Genomic DNA, 17,206 nt, shown 5'->3' with positions numbered 1-17,206 from the left:
CCTTCCCACCATGACCTACTTGTCGTTGGAAATGCTGCAGTCGATGACCGTCTTCTTGCTGGTGTTCACGATGATGAAAGGCAGGTGGATGACGGAGTTGGCGGGGGGCGGCCGGCTGGCCTGCTGCTCCGCCTGGCGGTTCCTCTGCACCAGGTTCTTAAAGGCGATTTGCTAAAAAGATGCACGATTGACGCGCACCCACACCTGCTGCCACCGGCCACCTAACCCTCCCTGGGCGTCCTCAGCGGCCCTGCCCGGCACCCCCTTAGAGACCAGAGCAGCCGGGGGACGCAAGCCCCAGGCAGCCACCCAGCGGAGAACACGTGTCCAAAACGCAAACACCCGGAGGGGGGCCGACGCCACCAAACAGCAATCACGCTGCCTCCACGGCAGGCACTGCGTTACCTGCAGGATAAGCTCTTGGAGTTGCGACTGTTTCTGCTTTATTCTTTCCAGCCTTCTCTGTCTCTCCACCTTCAAAGACAAGCCATCGACATAAGACATCATCACAACTGGTTTTCACAGCGTATTTTAAAATCCAAGGCAACACAGGGTCACCGAGGAAAGGTCCTCGCCGAAGACGTGTGCCCTGGGCCTGACGGTGGGGCAACAGAAGAACCTAGAACGGGCACAGGCCAGTTTCTCGCTTAAATCTCAAAACTACACAAGCTTCTTCCATCTTCTCGTCTTCTGGACACGGCTATGGTATCTTTTTGAAAACCCCACAAACTGGGATGCAGAGTTCACCCACACTGGCGGCAACCCCCCCGGACCGGGCCGACGGCCCTGCCACCGGTGTCCGTGGCCCCAGACGGCCGGAGGGTCACCGTCAAGTGGGAAAGCACGGACGTGATCAGGGGCTTCAGGACGCGGGGAGACCTGCCCCCCACCGCCGCCCAAGACACTCAGCAGGCGCCAGTGGTGCAGACGACCGACGCCTGCTAGGAACACGCGGCGGACGCAGGGCTGGAGATACCTCTAGGTTCTGACACTCCTGGGCGGAGTTGGTGGGCAGACCGATCCACTTGATCTCCTTCTTCTCCTTGGAGATGATGTTCATGGCCATCAGCACGTTCAGGGCGTCGTAGACTCGCCGTCTGATGTTCTTCTGGTCGTAAGCCTGGCGGAGACAGAGGGAGATCTCCAGACAGCCCCAAACCCGAACACACTCGAGGCTGTGCACCGTCCGCAGCCCCCGAGAGGCAGCCCCCCGCACGGCCCCGCTCGGCCCGCCAGCCCAGGCAGGGGGCGTCGCCACGGGGAGGTGGCCGACACACGGGGTCGGAGCCAGTGCGCGCTGTGGAAGCGCCAGGGACGCGGGGGCATCACCACACAAGCGGGCCGGGAGACCTTTGGAAGTGCTTTCAGAGCTTCTCTGCATGTCTGAGGCCGTCTGAGACACGGACAGAGGGCCGGGGTGTCCCGCCCCGCCAGCCTCGCGGCCCCGCCGGCCTCGCGGCCCCGCCGCGCACACCCTCACCGACTCGTTCGGTAAGATGTGGTTGTCCGCGGCGCTGAACTCTGCCACCAGCTCGTCCGCCACCTCGTTGTAGGACGTGGTCCCCTTCCGCTGCACCTTCTCGCAGACCTTCATGGAGAAATGCCTCAGCCCCTTGCCGTTCTTCTCCCCTTTCCTGCTACGCTTCCTTCAAAGACACAACGGGAGAGCAGTGGCCTCAGCACACAGCGCCAGCCCGGGATCCAGACCCGCCTCCTAGGACCGGCGGGCGCCTCGAGGGGGTCCCGCGGGCTGCGCTCAGCCGAGCAGGGACGGGAGCCTGGCTCCGTCTCCCCATCCAGGGACCTCCTCCTTCCTTTAAAGGCTGGAGAACAAACTCAAGTGGCCGGACCTTACACGTGTACCTTCAGCTCTCGGGAAAAGTGGGGCGCGTGACCCGAAGGGCAGACCCCAGGACACGTCCGATGTGTGTCGGGGTGCCAGACAATGCTGCTTCTTAAAAAGATGTCGACCGACATCGGGGGTCATGAAAGTTCTGCTACACGTCCAGGAATCTGGGGGCAAACGTGAGCCAGTGCAGACACCCTGATGGCCACGTGGCCGCCGGCGCCCAGCGCTGAGGCTGGAGCGCTTCCCCTCGGCGGGGAGCCCCAGCGTCCGACCTTCCTGAGTCGCCACAGCGAGGAAACGGTCGCCCCAAGTTTCCAACTGACGAATTGCGGGAGCTGATGATTTTTGCTTTAGAACCAAAAATACAGACACGATTCTACATCTTTGCTTTTGTTTGCTCTCAGGGAAAGTTGCACAGCTGACCTCTGAGTAAAGTCGCTTTCACATCGCTTTGCTTTTGGAGGAAAGGAACAGGGTGGTGTGGCCGTCACACAGGGCTGTCCCCACGGCCACATTTAGCTGTTTAGGAGAAGCTGCTGCGAAACCCGCCACGTTTACTGGGGTTCGAGAAACGGTACCTTCTGGTACAGACAGCGCAAAGTGTGAAAGATACCGCTGCGTTGAGAAGCCAGAGCCCACCCCCAAAACCGCAGTGGAGTCACCACCCCCAAAACCGCAGGGCGGCGCGGTCCACGCGTCTATTCCGGGCACGCGCTGGCCAGGGCCCGATCCTCTGGCGTGCTGGTCGGCCACGTAGCCAGAGGCTGGGGGGTAAATTCTAGGCAAGTGCTCACCCGGCAGACCAAGGTGAGGGGTCTGAAGACTGGTTCTGGGAGACAAAGTGGGTGTTAGGGGTGTGTGGGCTTCCTACCACAATAGTGCTGGGCGCTGCAGGTCTCTGAGGCGTACCAATTACCTACAGTCAGAAAAGACAATTCACAACAGTCAGAATCTCCTTCACACGGTGCTGCCGCTTCATCGCTTCTCGTCACCTACAGCCGCCGCCGAGCTCTATTAACCACAAAGGTCAGAGAACAGCCACGTGGGCACCCAACGGGGACACCTGGAGCCCTGGGCAGCGGGGGACGCCCGGCGGCCTGGCCGGGCCTGGAGACGACTCCGAGTGGGACTCCCACGTTCCTCTTTTACTTCCTTTCCTTTCAGTGACACAAGACAGGATAAAACGCTATGCTTCAGCGGTGCTAAAACGAGGCCCCAAAATGAAGAAAGAAAGGAACGCAGGGCTAGCGAGGCTTGCTGCAGTGCCCCGCCAGGCCACCCAGCCAAGCGGGGAGCCCCGGGCACCCCAGACAGCACAGGGCGGAGGAGAGGCAATGGCACCGGGGCCGCCCCCGACATCCAGACACCCGTCCCCGCACAGGAGGCCTGTCTTCTGACACCAAGCGCTCAGAACTCTGGTCCCATCCATCGACAGTCACACATTAACGGGGACACGGGGACACGGCCTCATCCAGCCACGTAAAATCCTAGCTTCCCAAAGATCTCATGCCAGACCCAGGAAACCACTCAGAGGCACCGTTTCCTGGTGACTGCACGGTGATGTCGCCGAACGTGTCAGCACTGGGTCCCCAGCACCGGGCGCGTGGAGAGCAGGCTGCGTCCGGGCTATTTTAAGCTGGACACTCCCGCTAGTCCGCTGCTTAGTGGGATAAGGGTTACCTGCCGTGGCCCTGGGACAGCTGACCTGGCACGTTGCAAATTATCCCTAAGCCCAGGTCACCTGTCAATGTTAATGATCCGCAAAAACCACAGAAAGAAAAACAGCTCAGCTGAATCTCATTCTTTTAATTCACGTTCCCAGTGACTGAAGCATCGTCACCGTGTTTTTCAAACCGTAGGTCACTCTCATCCCAAAGACACGCAATCAAATAGCAAGTGCTCTGGAAAGTGAAACAGGATGGAAAAGAGGATGAATCCCCAGAGGCGAGGGTCTCACGGGTGTGCGCTGACAGGGCCCCGGGTCTCGGTGGGAGGCACGTGCAGCCAAAGCCCGTGGTCACCGGCTCGGGAACCTCGAGACCCGTCCCTCTCAGCACTCAGCCCGCTACGTCCTCAGGAGAGCAGGCTCGGGACGCCGGCCCAGCCCTGCGTGGCCGGCAGAGGCCAGGCTGCTGCCGCTGCCCCCAAGAGGGGTGCCCAGCCTCGGTGTCACTGCCCCACTGTACACAAGTGCCACCCCTAAGGACACCTCCCGTGGGTTCCACTGTTCTGCAAGGAGAACAGCACCAGGGACACAGCAGGCGCCCAACAGGTGCTCACTGCAAGGGCAGCCTCCTTCGACAACACGACAGGTGAGCGGGGAGCACTCCCTGGGCCGGCGGGCCACTGCCCACAGCCCCGCAGAGGACACCACAGGTTTTGTCCCCTCACTCCCCTATCTTCACTATTTTCCATGGACTTCCCTCCTGTGGGAACCTGCCAGCTCTTCTGCTTTTAGCCCTGTGTCTGTAGAGATGGACAGGCATCTGTGGCAGGCCAGCTTTAACTCTGAGAACGGGCATTCTGGGAAGAACACATTTCCACAACTAGCTGGGCTCCGAGACGGCTTGGGGCAAGTCAGCAGTGGAACTTCAGGCGGATAAGCTGCAGGTCGGAAAGGCACCACCAGAAAACTCTTCACGTTAGCTTCCTCCCAACCATTTAAACCGGTACTAACAACAGAACTGTGGCTATAATCACCAAGCTATTCTCAGGCGTGACTCTGCTATAACGTAACGCACAGTACCTATAAAATAAAATGATGTGAATTATAACTTCTATCAAAAGGACATTTATTGAATATCTGTGACGTGCCCAGTAAGGCCTAGGACTCCCACACACCACGGATTTGAAAAATCACAGCGATGCTGCTGATTAAACGTGGTCCCAGCTCACTGACGGGGAGAGGCCACACGGCTGCCCGGGGCGCCGCCTGGCGGGGCAGTGGGCAGTGAACTCCCCTCCTCGCACGGCCCCGTGGAGCCTGTGAGTCCCGTCGGGAAGGGAGCCGCCAAACCTCACAGGTGGAAGCTGACGGGCCCGTGGGAGTACTTGGAGGAGGGGCGACTGGCACAGTCCCAGGAGCGCAGGCCCGTCTCTGACCCCCTCCCATCGGCCAGGATGGGCAGGGAAGCCCACGCCCTGCAGCACCTGACGGCCGGCAGAGCCCTGAGCCCGCCGTGAGGCCCGCACGGACACCAGTCTCGTGTCCCGGGCCGGCGATCAGCCCGCCCTGAGGAGGTCCCAGGCCCGGGAGCGGCCCGCCCGCACCAGCTCGGGCCCAGGAGCACGCGTCACCCCAGGAAACGCCATCAGGGCAGACGCAGGACCAGCGCGGCCGGCGGGGAAGCTGCCCTGGCCTGGCCGGGTCCCGCCGTCCAGCGGCACACACAGGAAGGCCCAAGCCGGGGGAGGGCAAACGGCACTGGTCACGTGCTCCTGAAACCTGCGGGCCCAGGAAGGGAAGCCACAGGGCCAACCGTGCACCACCCTCCCGGCCTTACCACTTGCTGAGCGATGTTGACATTGGACTGTCCGAACGTTTTTGGCAAGAGCTGCTTCCCAAGCGTGTTTACTGTGGAGGGATGAACGGCCACTAAGGACACCACACCTGCAACGCAAGGAGACCAGAGGTCACGCCCTTCCTGAACTGAGGCTCCAAGTACCAGTGTCAGGGTGAAGCTGCTCCTTGGGAGACAGCCTGACTGCCCCCGACCGTGTTAGACCTGCGGTCCGCCGCGAGCACCGCTACAAAGCCCGATGCCCAAATCTGAGGGGGCTGCACCCACGCTGCCACTCTCCCTACGACGACCCCTACCCACCCCTGTGCCCTCGCGTCCAGGGATCGGTGGCTCCGGGACACCCAGGCCGTCACCAACCTACCCGACCCCTGTGGGCTGTCTGGCCACCGACAGAATGTTCTGCTGGGACCACAGGCCCCGAAGCTAAACGGCTCTTCAAGTCTGCAATTCTAAGACAATTACAGAACTTCACAGTTGGAATTAACTTGTATTCCAACACCTCTCTGTGTGTTGGCAACCTGGCGTAGAAATCCAACGATCTGCTTTTCCTCGAGAAGTAGAATCCGTTTCTGTTTCCAGGAAGAGTGACTTATGAGGAGCTGCCACCTCTTTAAACAGTCAGATAACCTAACACAGAGCTGGGGAAACACCTCAGCGGGGACGGAAACTTTCCTCCCCTCAACACGGGCCCGCTGAGGGCGCTGTGTGCCCAGAACCAGCCTCGGCCCCAGGGATACAACAGTGAACCCCTTGCCCCGCCGACACCAGAGGGCACGCGTGCTCGGGGGAAACCGGCAGGCGGGCCTGGGTGCACAAGCGTCCTGGAAGGGCCGGGACGGTCTCAGGTGAGAAGACATGGATTTCCAGCCCCACTTGAGGGAGGGAGAAAGCCCTGTGTGGACAGGACCCCCCCGGTTCCCCTAAAGCGCACGGGCTCCGGTCCCCGCAGGGTGGGTGGCGGGGGTTCTACGGGCGGGGAGCCTTGCACCAGGCTGCCACCGGAGGGCGTTTTCCTTCACTTCCACCAGGTTCAGCAAGAGGGAGAGACAGGGCCTTCCGTCTGGTCTGGTCCGAGGTCTCATTTTTGAACTCTTCACAATCCATGCATTTTAAATAAACTTCTTCAAAGTCCAGTAAACAATGAATTTTGATGCTACGTACGAACTATGAATAATTTCCATTAACCTAAGTTGACGAAGATAGATATGTATCCTTCAACTGCCCCAATATTAACATTTTTACCAATCAACACCAAAAAAATTTCAACTATTGGCTGCAAGCAATAGGTTTATCTGCTTTGAGTTTTTTACATTCCTCTAAAAACAGAGATCTGTATCTTAACAAAAACAAATATTTAAAAAATTGTTTTGGATATGAGAAACATTTTTTAAAAGACACAAAATTATTCTGTTTTGCACTGAGAGATTTAAAATACACTTAGGCAATTAAACATACCACGTTCAGATTTACGTACAGATGAGTAACTAGTAAGTTTAAAAATACGGAATTGGTTGCTTTCACTAAAAAGAATAACTTTTTTTTCAATTTGCAAATGATTCCGTTTTCAACCACCCGTGAGCGCGGAAGCTTACCGGGTCAAAGCCCACAGCAGCTGCCCGGCAGGGCTCCCGGCGCTGGCCTTTAAAGCCCATTTGTCCGTCGTTATGTGGAGGCCACATCCACGGAGGGCTGCGTGGCCACCTCGCCGCCGGTCTGCAGGTCCGGCTGCGACACCCAGCCGCTACCCGGGCTCCCGCCTTTGCCCAGCTCGGCGGGGGGAGAACTCGGGGGTGGACCGGGCCAGCCCCTCCTCACCCGCACCCACGCCGCCTGTCCCACCCCGGGGATCTTCCCCTTGCGTGTGCGCTGCAAATACAAGTAATAACTTTGCAGGCAGCCTTAACGCCAGTACACAGCACGCACAGAATCATGAGTGCCATTTCACCGTCTCTGCCGAAAAGCTCCCCACTCCGCCCGGCCAGCAGCTACCGCGCTCAGAGCGTTCACTCCGTCTTCCACGCTTCCCACACACGCCCACGCAACCACGAACAACGTGAGTGCTGTTTGCGGGCCTTTAAATCTAGAAGGTAGTACATACTGTACACGTTCTGCAACTCTGATTCTGATGTTTTTCAAACTGACCCACAGAGAGATCTAGCTGACTTCCTCTAAGGCTGGGCCGATTCCATTTTCATATCATATAACATGCGTAACTATACAAACATACAATGTAATATCTACGTGTTCCTGGTGCCCCTTCTCCAAGGGAACCTGGGTCCCAGGTGACCTTCTGCGTCTCGGGATTCAGCCCAGCGCTGGCCTGCGGCTGTTCTGTGGCACGAGTACCTGCACGCACACCCCCCAGCACCCTCTCCCAGGTTTCTGACAACTGTTGACTCAGTTGAGATTTGCTACTTTTGGTCAACATCGGGCATGGAATGGTATTCCCCTTTTGGTTTAATCTGGCCAGAGAAATCAGAATGCTTTACACATTTTCCTAATAAAGGTGCCACACACAACCCATTTATGGGGGCGGGGGCATAACATCTCAGCCACAGGGAGGGTTAAATTATAACACAAGCTAGGAATCTGCTCCCTAGAAATAACACTGCTTTAGCCATAAAATGTACTACAAAAGCCTTTCTTAAAGGAACCACCAAACAAAGTATTTTCAAATATAACATTATGAACTGAAGAATTCCTTTCAAAAAAGACGAGTTAAGAATATATACTGTCTGATCTGTTATAACCATTAACAGAAAAAGGATCTAAAATTATTACATAGGTTTATCATTAGTAACCATACCACTAATATCCATAGGTTTTAAGATACCTTAAAGTATGAAAACGTGAGGTTCAGTGTTTTCTTGAGAATAATTTTAAGTAAACGTTTAAAAATTTCCAGAACCTAATGTTTGAAGAGTTACTATTTGCCTGCCATGCTACAAATACCCTGTGGGCTAACGTGGCCAAAAGGGTCAGGGCAAGGCGGCCACTCGCACGCTGGGTCTTCCCAGCCCCGCCAGCCGCTGGCCTCACTGGCACTGGAAGAGCCCGGCGGCTTCCTTGGTTCTCAGGCAGCAGCGGGAGCTGCCCTCCTGGGCCATTACAGTGGCCACACCACTCATGGGCAGGCCCTGCGGGAGCTCCCGCATAGATCAGGGTGCAGCATCCACGGGCCTGGGGCACCCTCTGGCCGTCTTGGCGCCCCGACCCCGGCCACTCCTGGGCGACTCCCCACCACGTCCTGGGGAGCAGCCTTCCACCTCCCCGAGAACCGTCCCCATCTGGAACGTCCTCTGAGGCCCGCCCTGCCCCAGGGGGCCACAGTGGGGAGGGGCACCTCGTCCTCCTACAACAGGCCTCCCAGCAATACCGGAAGCTGAGTCCACCCTGCGGGTGTGTGTCTGGAGGGTAGGTTCCGAGTCTCAAGAATCGTAAAGTGACACCAAGCCTCCAGCCGCACGTCACTACTAAGTTCTCAGCTCTGCTGCCCGAGAAGCCCATCCTCAGGCTGAGGGACAGCGTGAACCGGAGGGACCCGCGTCCCCAGAGGACGCCCCTCACCAGTGAGACGGGGACCCACCCTGGGAAACAGCACCTCCCGGGAGTGGAAGAGGTGGCCTACACGCAGCCGGTACTCAGGTGCCCAGAGCTGCCATCGGGCCACAAAAGGTGGCACCAGATGTTGCCGGGAGAGGACAACGCAGGTCCCAGGACACCACGTGCATGGACACCAGGTGTCAGATGCTCCCGAGGAAACGTGCACTTAAACACACGTTTACGTCTTCAACTGCACGCTGGGGATCAGCGCTTTTTTTCAGTGAACACGTATTATCTGTTTGATGAAAACTTTCCAATTTGAAAGGCAACAGCAAGCACACCGAAGGCAGACACAGATCAGAGGAAGGAAGGCCCTGCAGCTGCGGCCCTGCACGGCACGGCCTGGTCCACCAGGCATCACAGGCCAGCACCTCGAGGTGGGCGTCCTTCTGACCCAGCAGATCCACAGCTGGGAGACCGGCTCAAACACACCCACTAGCAGGTGTCCATCCCGTGTCCCTACAGGAAGGAAACTGCAAAGCTTGGGGCCCCTGGGAAGAGGGGCCGCAACGCCCCGCCCCACCCCACCCCCTCCCCTCAATCCCAAGGGTGCAGACAGACGTCGAGGCTCATTCAGGACACAGCGCGGACGAGGAGTCACCACTCTCTCACGGGGGCACCACGCACCCGCAGGTTTGAGGTGGGCTTCATGGGCATCAGCGTGGCTGCCCTGAGGCGGAAGGAGTATCCGTGCCCTGTGCTGTGTTCTCTTCCTCACACTTTTCCCGAACCTCTGCACATAGCACGCAACTTACTAACCAAAATAAACTGGGGTGCTGACCCCGGTCCTTCGGGGGCTCCAGGCAGGCAGCTCCCCAAGTGGGGCTCCCACCGCTGACAGGGGTCTTCATGTCAGGGGACTCACACCCACCCCACACTGAACACACTCATCCAGAGACGTGCCTTCCCGAGACGGGCACCCTTACCTTTTCCAGGACTAAGGTTCTGGTCGATGAAGACCTTGAGTTCCCCGTTGGCTTCAATTAGACCGGCCTGTGGGGGCAACGACAACACAGTGAGCAGGCGTGGGGAGAGCGGCAGTCCACCCAGCAACCCGCCGCTCGCACACCTCGCGACACACCTCAAGGGACCTCGCCGTCCCCACGCAGCCGCGAGGCCCGGGGGCACGTGCTGGCTCACCCACCGTGATCGGCTCTCAGCAGCGGAAAAATGATCCTGTCAGCCTCTGAAGCTCAGCCTTTGGGACACCATGCAACACTTCCCTTAGTTATCAACTAAGTCACATGGCACTTCACATTTGGGATCAGCGATGCGTAACCACGGGTGGGCCACCGGGAAAGCAAACTGGTGCTCTGGCCTGAGAACAGCACCTTTGGCTCCGTCAGAGCGCTGGACACCGTGCTCCCAGCATCAGGACAGACCATCTCTGTGCATGGGGGGCGTGGGCCTGGGGCCCGGGGCGCGTCCGTCCCTGCCCTTCACGGCCACGGGATGCACCCAACACCCCCCAGCGCCCCCCTCGTCCCGGGGCGACCAGAGGGACACAGGGCGGCACCTCACGGTCAAGTGCGTTTGGGGCACCAGCACGATGGGCCGCTGGAACAAAAGAAGCGTGTGCCCGACACGTGCGACCACGGAGGGCTCGGAGCACCACCCGAACTGTCACAGTGACGGCCTCGGGTGAGACACGCTGGGGACCCGGACCTCCACAGACCAGCCACGGCACCACCCTGCCCGCCCGCGCCAGGCCTGTGCGGCAGCAGCTTGCCCACGTCTGAGAACCGCCAGCGCTTCTCTGCTCCGCCACGCGTCAGGAGGGGCGTCTGCAGCCACACCCTGGACCCAGCGGCTCTGCTCGGAGCGGGGCCCGAAATCCAGCTCTCCCGACCGGACCTGGCCGCCAGACACGGATATGCGTGCGTGTGCACATACAGATGCACACCACACGCTCACACGTCCACACACACACGCTCACACGTCCATATACACAGCAACGCACACCTCGCACGTGGCCGCAACAACCAGGTGTGAAAACAAAAGCTAACGGAGACCCCGCCCAGCGCCCCCCGAGACCGGCCGTGGAGAAGCCCACCTCAGCCCTGCACCGAGGGGCTGGGCGGGCACGTCCGTGAGGCGCTCAAACGCACGCACATCCCCCACAGGTAGGCGGGGGAGCCCCCCGACCTGCTGAGGCCCCAGACAAAGGCAGGCCCCACGGGGGAGGGACCACCCACAAGCTGAGCCCAGCAACGCCCTGCGGCCGTTTCCTGACCCCCCAAGAAAACGAGGGGGAGGACCAAGTGCCTGACCACGAGGACCGCCACGGATCACGGCTGGGGAGCCCGCATCTCACGGGTCCCAGAAACGCCCCAGTAACGCAGGCTCGGAGCCCCAGAGCCCCAGAGCGAAGACCCGCCACGGCCAGGAAGGGCCGTATAAGGACACGCACCTGAAAGAGGCGAGGAGAGAGGCTGGTCCCCCTTGCCTGGACGGCAGCACCGGGCAGGGGGCCCCAGGCCCCCCACCCTTCCCTCCGGCTTCCGTGTTCCCCGTCCTCCTCCCCCAGAGCTGACTCCGCGTGGACGCTGCAGCCGCAGAGCAGAGACCCGATGCGACCATGCCAGCTGGTGGTCAAGGAGGTCTGCCCAGCCCCATGACGAGGCCAGTGCCCGCAGGGCGCAGGGGCGGCCCGCCCTGGGGACCGGCGTCCCCTGCGCCGAACAATGCCGCTGCCCTCGTCGGCCAGGGCCCCGACGCCCCCGGCCTGCTCGGTTCTCACGCTTGGCCCGCAGCGACGTGACCCACGATAGCTCGGCAGCTCACGCCCAGGAAGCCCTGCGTTGGGGCGCTCGCCCCCCCACCCCGGACGCAGGGCCCACCCTCCGTTCCTCGGCCGCAGGCTCTCTGCAACAGCTGCCCGGCCAGAGCCGACGGGCACGGCCCATCCTGCAAACTGCTGAGGGTGGGGCAAAGGGCTACCCTTCTCTGCCAGCCCCAGCCTCCCACCTAAGCCAGGGGAACTTGGACCGGGAAACGTAGGAGAAACGAGGCAAACGGCTCACGAGCTCTGGGGCAGAGCCGGCTCCGCGGCGACACTGCACAGAAGCGGCCTCCTGACCCTGGACGCCACGCCGCCTGCACCCACCGCGCGGCGCTCCAGAGCCTCCCACACTCCAGCGGGGAGCCAACGCGGAGACGGGGCCGGAACCCACGACAGCGCCTGCGTCTCCCGCCGGGCTCTCAGCGGTCCCCTCGCGGACATCTGGGCCGCTGCAGGGCCCCCCACCGGTGCCAGCTGACCCCCCGTGGTGACGCCACCCAGAGCCATGGATCGGGCTTCGCCGCCTCCAGAGAGACCCCCCCCAGAGCTGCCGGGTGCTCAGTCCTGATCTTCCAGCAGGGCCGAGAAGCCTGTGACACCCAACACCCGACGGAGGCCCAACGGCCCGGACCCTCACACGGACGGCTGCGTGGACGGCAGCCCGCACCCAGTCAGGCTCCCAGGTGCAGAAACTCCCTCTACTTCCCTACACAACGTGTCAGAATCACAGAGGAGACACAAGCTCACCTGCACGTGAAGGAAACAAATACCTGAGAAATCCTCCCTTCAGACAACCTGAAGCACCGCAACGTGCAAATGTCGCACCAGCGCCGCGGGGACCTCCTCGCTGAGCCTGGAGGAGCAGCCTGGACCTGGGGCCTCAGAGCCGAGCGCCGGCCTCGGGGGACTCCCGCCCTCACCGGGGACCAGTGGGGACCGCGGGCTGGGCCCCACAGCGGGGTCGCCCCTTCTCCTGTGCCGCGAGGACACCAAGGCCCCCCCGGGGTGGCCGCCTCACCCCTCGGACGCCGCCAGACCCAGGGACAGACCTCTCGGCAAGGCCACCCGCACCCGACCCTCCTCAGCTGCTGGGAGAATACGTGTGTGTTGTTACTTTCGGCCACTGAATTTTGGGATCACTGTTCCCACCCAGAGATGATGCCGGTTACAGGTTTCCTCAGAACATAACAAAGCACTGCTGTTCACCATCCGGCCGCCACTTTGGGGGCAAACCTCACGGCCGTGGGCAGCCGCGGCCGTGACCCCTGGATGTGACGCGACCGCAAACCATCAACGACACGCAGTCACAGCCCAGCAATTTCTCAGGTCGCCCGACCCCAGAGGAGTCTTTTCTGGGGGACTAAGCGAGCGGCACTGGCCTCGGGTGGGCGGGCGGCAGCCACAGTCAAGCAGCTCGAGACGTCAGAGCAACAGCATCGGAGCAGGGCAGACCCTCGAGGCCACCCCGCTGCCGAGACGGCTCCACCTCACCTTCTAAACTTACCAGAGACGCTGCACACAGACGTCGCCATCACCCCTGAACCCAAGGCCCCTCTCGCCCGGCTCCGTAGGAAGGTGACAGAGCCGTCTGCGGGCCTGAAGACGACTCAGGCCGACACCCTAGCCCGCCCCAGGCTCCGTGTGGGGACAGCATCTCTGCACCGCCCTTGCCCTGCAGGACACCGCACCGGAGCAGGACAGACCACGGACAGCGCAGACCTCAGGAGAGGAGCCGGCCCACCCCAGGTACGCGTGGAGGGGTCACGGGCATCGTCACCCACAAGCCACCCTCCACCCCAGTCTCGGCTGCAGCCTTTTCTAAAACACCCGCTGCAGGAGCAGGCCTCAGGGCCTCTCCCCGCGCCTTGCAGCCCAGAGGCTACGAGCTCAGGGCCTCGACAACAAGCATCAAAACACAGGTGGCGCTTGACCTTCGAGACGTATTTCTGAAATTGCAGTGAATTGGAACATCAGCGCTCTGGACTTGCTTTCTGACAAAATCTGTGTATTTAAGGCGCAAACCTGGCTTCCTCTAGGGAAATACCATGCTGCTAAATCCATTACATGCAAACCAACAGCAAAGGCACTCGTTTGCCATAACTAACCTTAATTTTCCTTAGAAAAACCACATTCAGCCTTTTGTGTTTGTAGTTAACGGAAAAAGTCGGTTACTCAATTACAGTCGGTACAGCTATCCCATTCACGGTAGCAATGACGGTAAAACACGTGTTCCCAAAACACACAATGCTGCTAGAAAGAGCTGAACAATTAAGAACGCAAGCTGAAAAGCTGACAGCTACTTTACTTGAACTAGCAAACCTTCCTACTGCCGACGCCGCCACGCTCCAGGCTTGAGAAATGCAAAGTGGGGCCCCAGCTCGCCACCTGCCCCCCGGAGGCGTGACCTGGCTGAGCCCTGCCGCATCTCCCCGCCAGTCTGCCTCTGCATCACCTCCCGGCCTCCTTCGCTGGACCTCGAGGATTCCACACAGGCCAGGGCCCGCCCACCGGGGAGGGGCGCTGAGGGAGCCAGTCTGCACACACGCACGCACCTTCACCTCAATAACCTCCTCCTGACTCATCCTGAGAGGCTGTGGCACTTCCCGAGCCACACGGGCACACCCAGCGCATCAGTGCTGTCATGGTGACGAGAAAAAGACAAAATCCATCATCGCTGGCCCTCGTGGAAATCACGAGAAAACCTAGTCCACAGCACTCCTTAACATCAGCACTGACGCGCATACAAGAGAAATAGGTCCTTTCAGCACAGCAGTCACAGGATCAGCCCTAACGTAAAAGGACATGGACCCCGAACACTGCCCCCCTCGCCGGGGGACACGCACCCGGCGAGTGAGCCAGGCCCCCCGCCAGCGGGACTTCACGCCTGCCCAGTCCCCTCCCCCGAGCACGGCCTGACCTGGTGGCCAAACCTGCAAAGGCCAGGGCAGCTCACAAGGGACCAAGTCGCCTGCCCGCTGGCTCACCGCCCCTCCCACCTGCATCTTGTGTCCGTCTCCGTCTCTCCCCATCTCTCTGTCTCCCTCTGTCTCCTCGGCCCCCTCACTCGCTCTCATGATGTGAGGGTGACAAGTGGCCCCCGGGGGCCTCGGGGACCATCGAGGACACCTTTGGGTCCCGTGCTCCTGCCGCAGACGCCACGGGTGACAACACTGCTCTCCAGGTCCCTAGACTCTGGGTGACCTGCTACGGAGCTGACCGAGGCCACCTGCCACGGAAGGGCCACCACGGAGACACTATGAACCAACGAGGCCAGAGCGCCAGGGCAAGGGCTGAGGTCCATCACGTGAAGAAAGACTCCAGGTGGAGAGCACAGCTCGGGAGGCCGTGCCTGGAACCTCAGGTCCAGCTCCTGCCACAAACACCACAGAACAGGTGAAACCGGCCCCTGGCGCTCGCAAGGCGGTGCAGGGGAGGCTGCCTGAACGGGTGAGGACCCAGGGCCACGTCCACGTGAAACACCCCACGGGGCCCCAGTGGCAGAGCCCCTCCGGGTCCAGGACCAGCGGGGAGACACTCGGGAATCAACGTGCAGCATTTGGGGTATTTCTCTTCTTCACTTATTTGCATTATTTTTTGAGGTACAGCTGATGTACAACATCATACAAGTTTCAGGTGTAAAGGGTTCTCACCTTCGAGGGACACGGCCTGGAACATCCGATGCCACGACAGGAGCAGTGTAACCAGTCCCGGGGGAGGCAGGACGGCGGGACAGCCCTGAACTGAGCCACTCGGGACGCGACAGGGATGCGGGCCCCTCCACCCCTGCACACATTTGAGGTGGCCCACGAAGCCGCCTCTAATCATCCACGTTCGTATTTACCAACATGAAAACGTCCGGGACAAACCCGTGGAGAAAAACAGCAGGAAAAGACCGTCTGAGAGCACTTACGCAAAGCCGTGTAAAGGACATGTAAGTTATTCCCAAAACAATCCCCAAAATCTAACAGCAAGGCCACCCTGGACTGGGATTTCAGATGACTCTTAACTTTCTTTCCGACTCTTACGTGGATTTTTAAATAAACCCTCTACTTCTGTAACTGGGCAAAACAAAAGGCTCCCGCCACTTCCTCAACAGAGGATCCAGAGGCCCCAGGATCCCAAGATCCAGGAAGCACGAGGTTGGGGGGCTGCAAGCCGCAGCTCTGAGGCCGGGACCCCCGCCCCGGGACCCCCCCGGTACCCACGGAGAGGAAACCAGGTGGTGGCCAGAGCCACGGCGGCCACGCCACGGCCACAGCGAGTGGCCTGAGCCACGGGCAGGGAAGCACCGGCCACAGGTCTGGAGAGGAGACGGCCGGCCAGCGCCAACGCTTCCCGCACCAGGCCCAGGGCTTGCCACCAGTGGGGGTCACACTCACAAGGCCCAGCGGGCTCCAGGGATCGGGGGGCGCAGGCGGGGCCAGGAACCAGGGTGAGGCTGCAGAGTTCAAGTGAGATCCTGACCCCCTGCCGGGATGCTGGCTGCTGTCCCCGAGGGGCATACGACCGGGAGGCAGGGCACAGCACAGCCCGCGTCTTCTGCTTCCTCCTTAGGGGCCCTGACGCCCTGCTCGGAAATGCCAGGGCTTCAGGGCCTCCTGTAGGGCATCAGAGCCCCCCGCGTCCCCAGAGACCCACGTGTGAAGGAGCGTTTCCCCCCACTCCGCCCCCCAAGCTGCTCCCAGCGCCACGCAGATCGTCTAAACCATCACCTTCCACCCACCAGAGAGCAGGTGCCGCCCCACTCCCAGCCCCCAACACCAGGTCCTGGGGCTCCCGTCAGACCCGGCCTCACCCTCCCTAGAAGGACGCGGCCTCTAACCCACAATCTGACCAGCCTCACTCATCATGGACAGAAAAACAGCGAATTCACTCCACAACAGGTGCAAACGCAAGACTGTCCTAAGAAAACGTGACACGGCTCCGAGACAACTTCTACATACCTGCTTCCGTCCTGCTTTCTGGCCTTTCTGCGGCAGATCTGCAGCGGCTATAGCCTCTGCCAGGCAACGGAGACTAGGACCCCGCCCATCTGCAAGTCGCCCCCAGGCGAACATGATTTCAGGTTCTTTAGGACCAGAAAGGCTGACCCACTGGGCGGGCTTCTCCCCTTCCCCAAAGCCCCCAAGGCCTGTTCTGGGTTTGCCCCTCGTCCGCCTTCCTACCCACTGTGCCCGGCCGCGGCACCTCAAGGGGAACGCTAACCCAGTGCAGCAGGCCCTTCCCCCCAACAAGTCCCTGCTGCCCACACCCCACGGGCACGTCCACACTGCAGCCAGGGTCCTCCCTGCACCCCGATGCTGGTGGCCTGGGGCCCTCGGCTGCATGAGTGGGTGTTCACCCCCAGAGCTCTGATCAGATCTAGATGCCATCGATTCAGCATGAGACATTTTCACTCAAACCCTGATTTTTCTGAAATGCAAATGAAACAACATAAAGATGAGACCCACG

General features: G+C 60.4%; 1 protein-coding gene across 1 annotated transcript in view; it reads right to left on the bottom strand.

Moving 5' to 3' along the window:
* TFDP1 (transcription factor Dp-1) overlaps nucleotides 1-17,206 on the bottom strand; it is a 30,178-nt gene that overhangs the window by 5,607 nt on the left and 7,365 nt on the right. Inside the window, exons 3-9 of the mRNA XM_065895895.1 lie at nucleotides 9,900-9,966; nucleotides 5,353-5,459; nucleotides 2,644-2,765; nucleotides 1,481-1,646; nucleotides 977-1,120; nucleotides 406-474; nucleotides 20-171 (exon numbers count right to left, since the gene is read on the bottom strand). Of these exons, the coding sequence (XP_065751967.1) occupies nucleotides 20-171; nucleotides 406-474; nucleotides 977-1,120; nucleotides 1,481-1,646; nucleotides 2,644-2,765; nucleotides 5,353-5,459; nucleotides 9,900-9,966 (827 nt within the window). The remainder of the gene's footprint in view (nucleotides 1-19; nucleotides 172-405; nucleotides 475-976; nucleotides 1,121-1,480; nucleotides 1,647-2,643; nucleotides 2,766-5,352; nucleotides 5,460-9,899; nucleotides 9,967-17,206) is intronic.

This window comes from Phocoena phocoena, chromosome 18 (assembly GCF_963924675.1).
Source record: "Phocoena phocoena chromosome 18, mPhoPho1.1, whole genome shotgun sequence".
In the NCBI taxonomy this organism is placed as follows: domain Eukaryota; kingdom Metazoa; phylum Chordata; class Mammalia; order Artiodactyla; family Phocoenidae; genus Phocoena; species Phocoena phocoena.
Note: the sequence above shows the minus strand (reverse complement) of the source record. Positions and strands in the feature narration are given on the sequence as shown.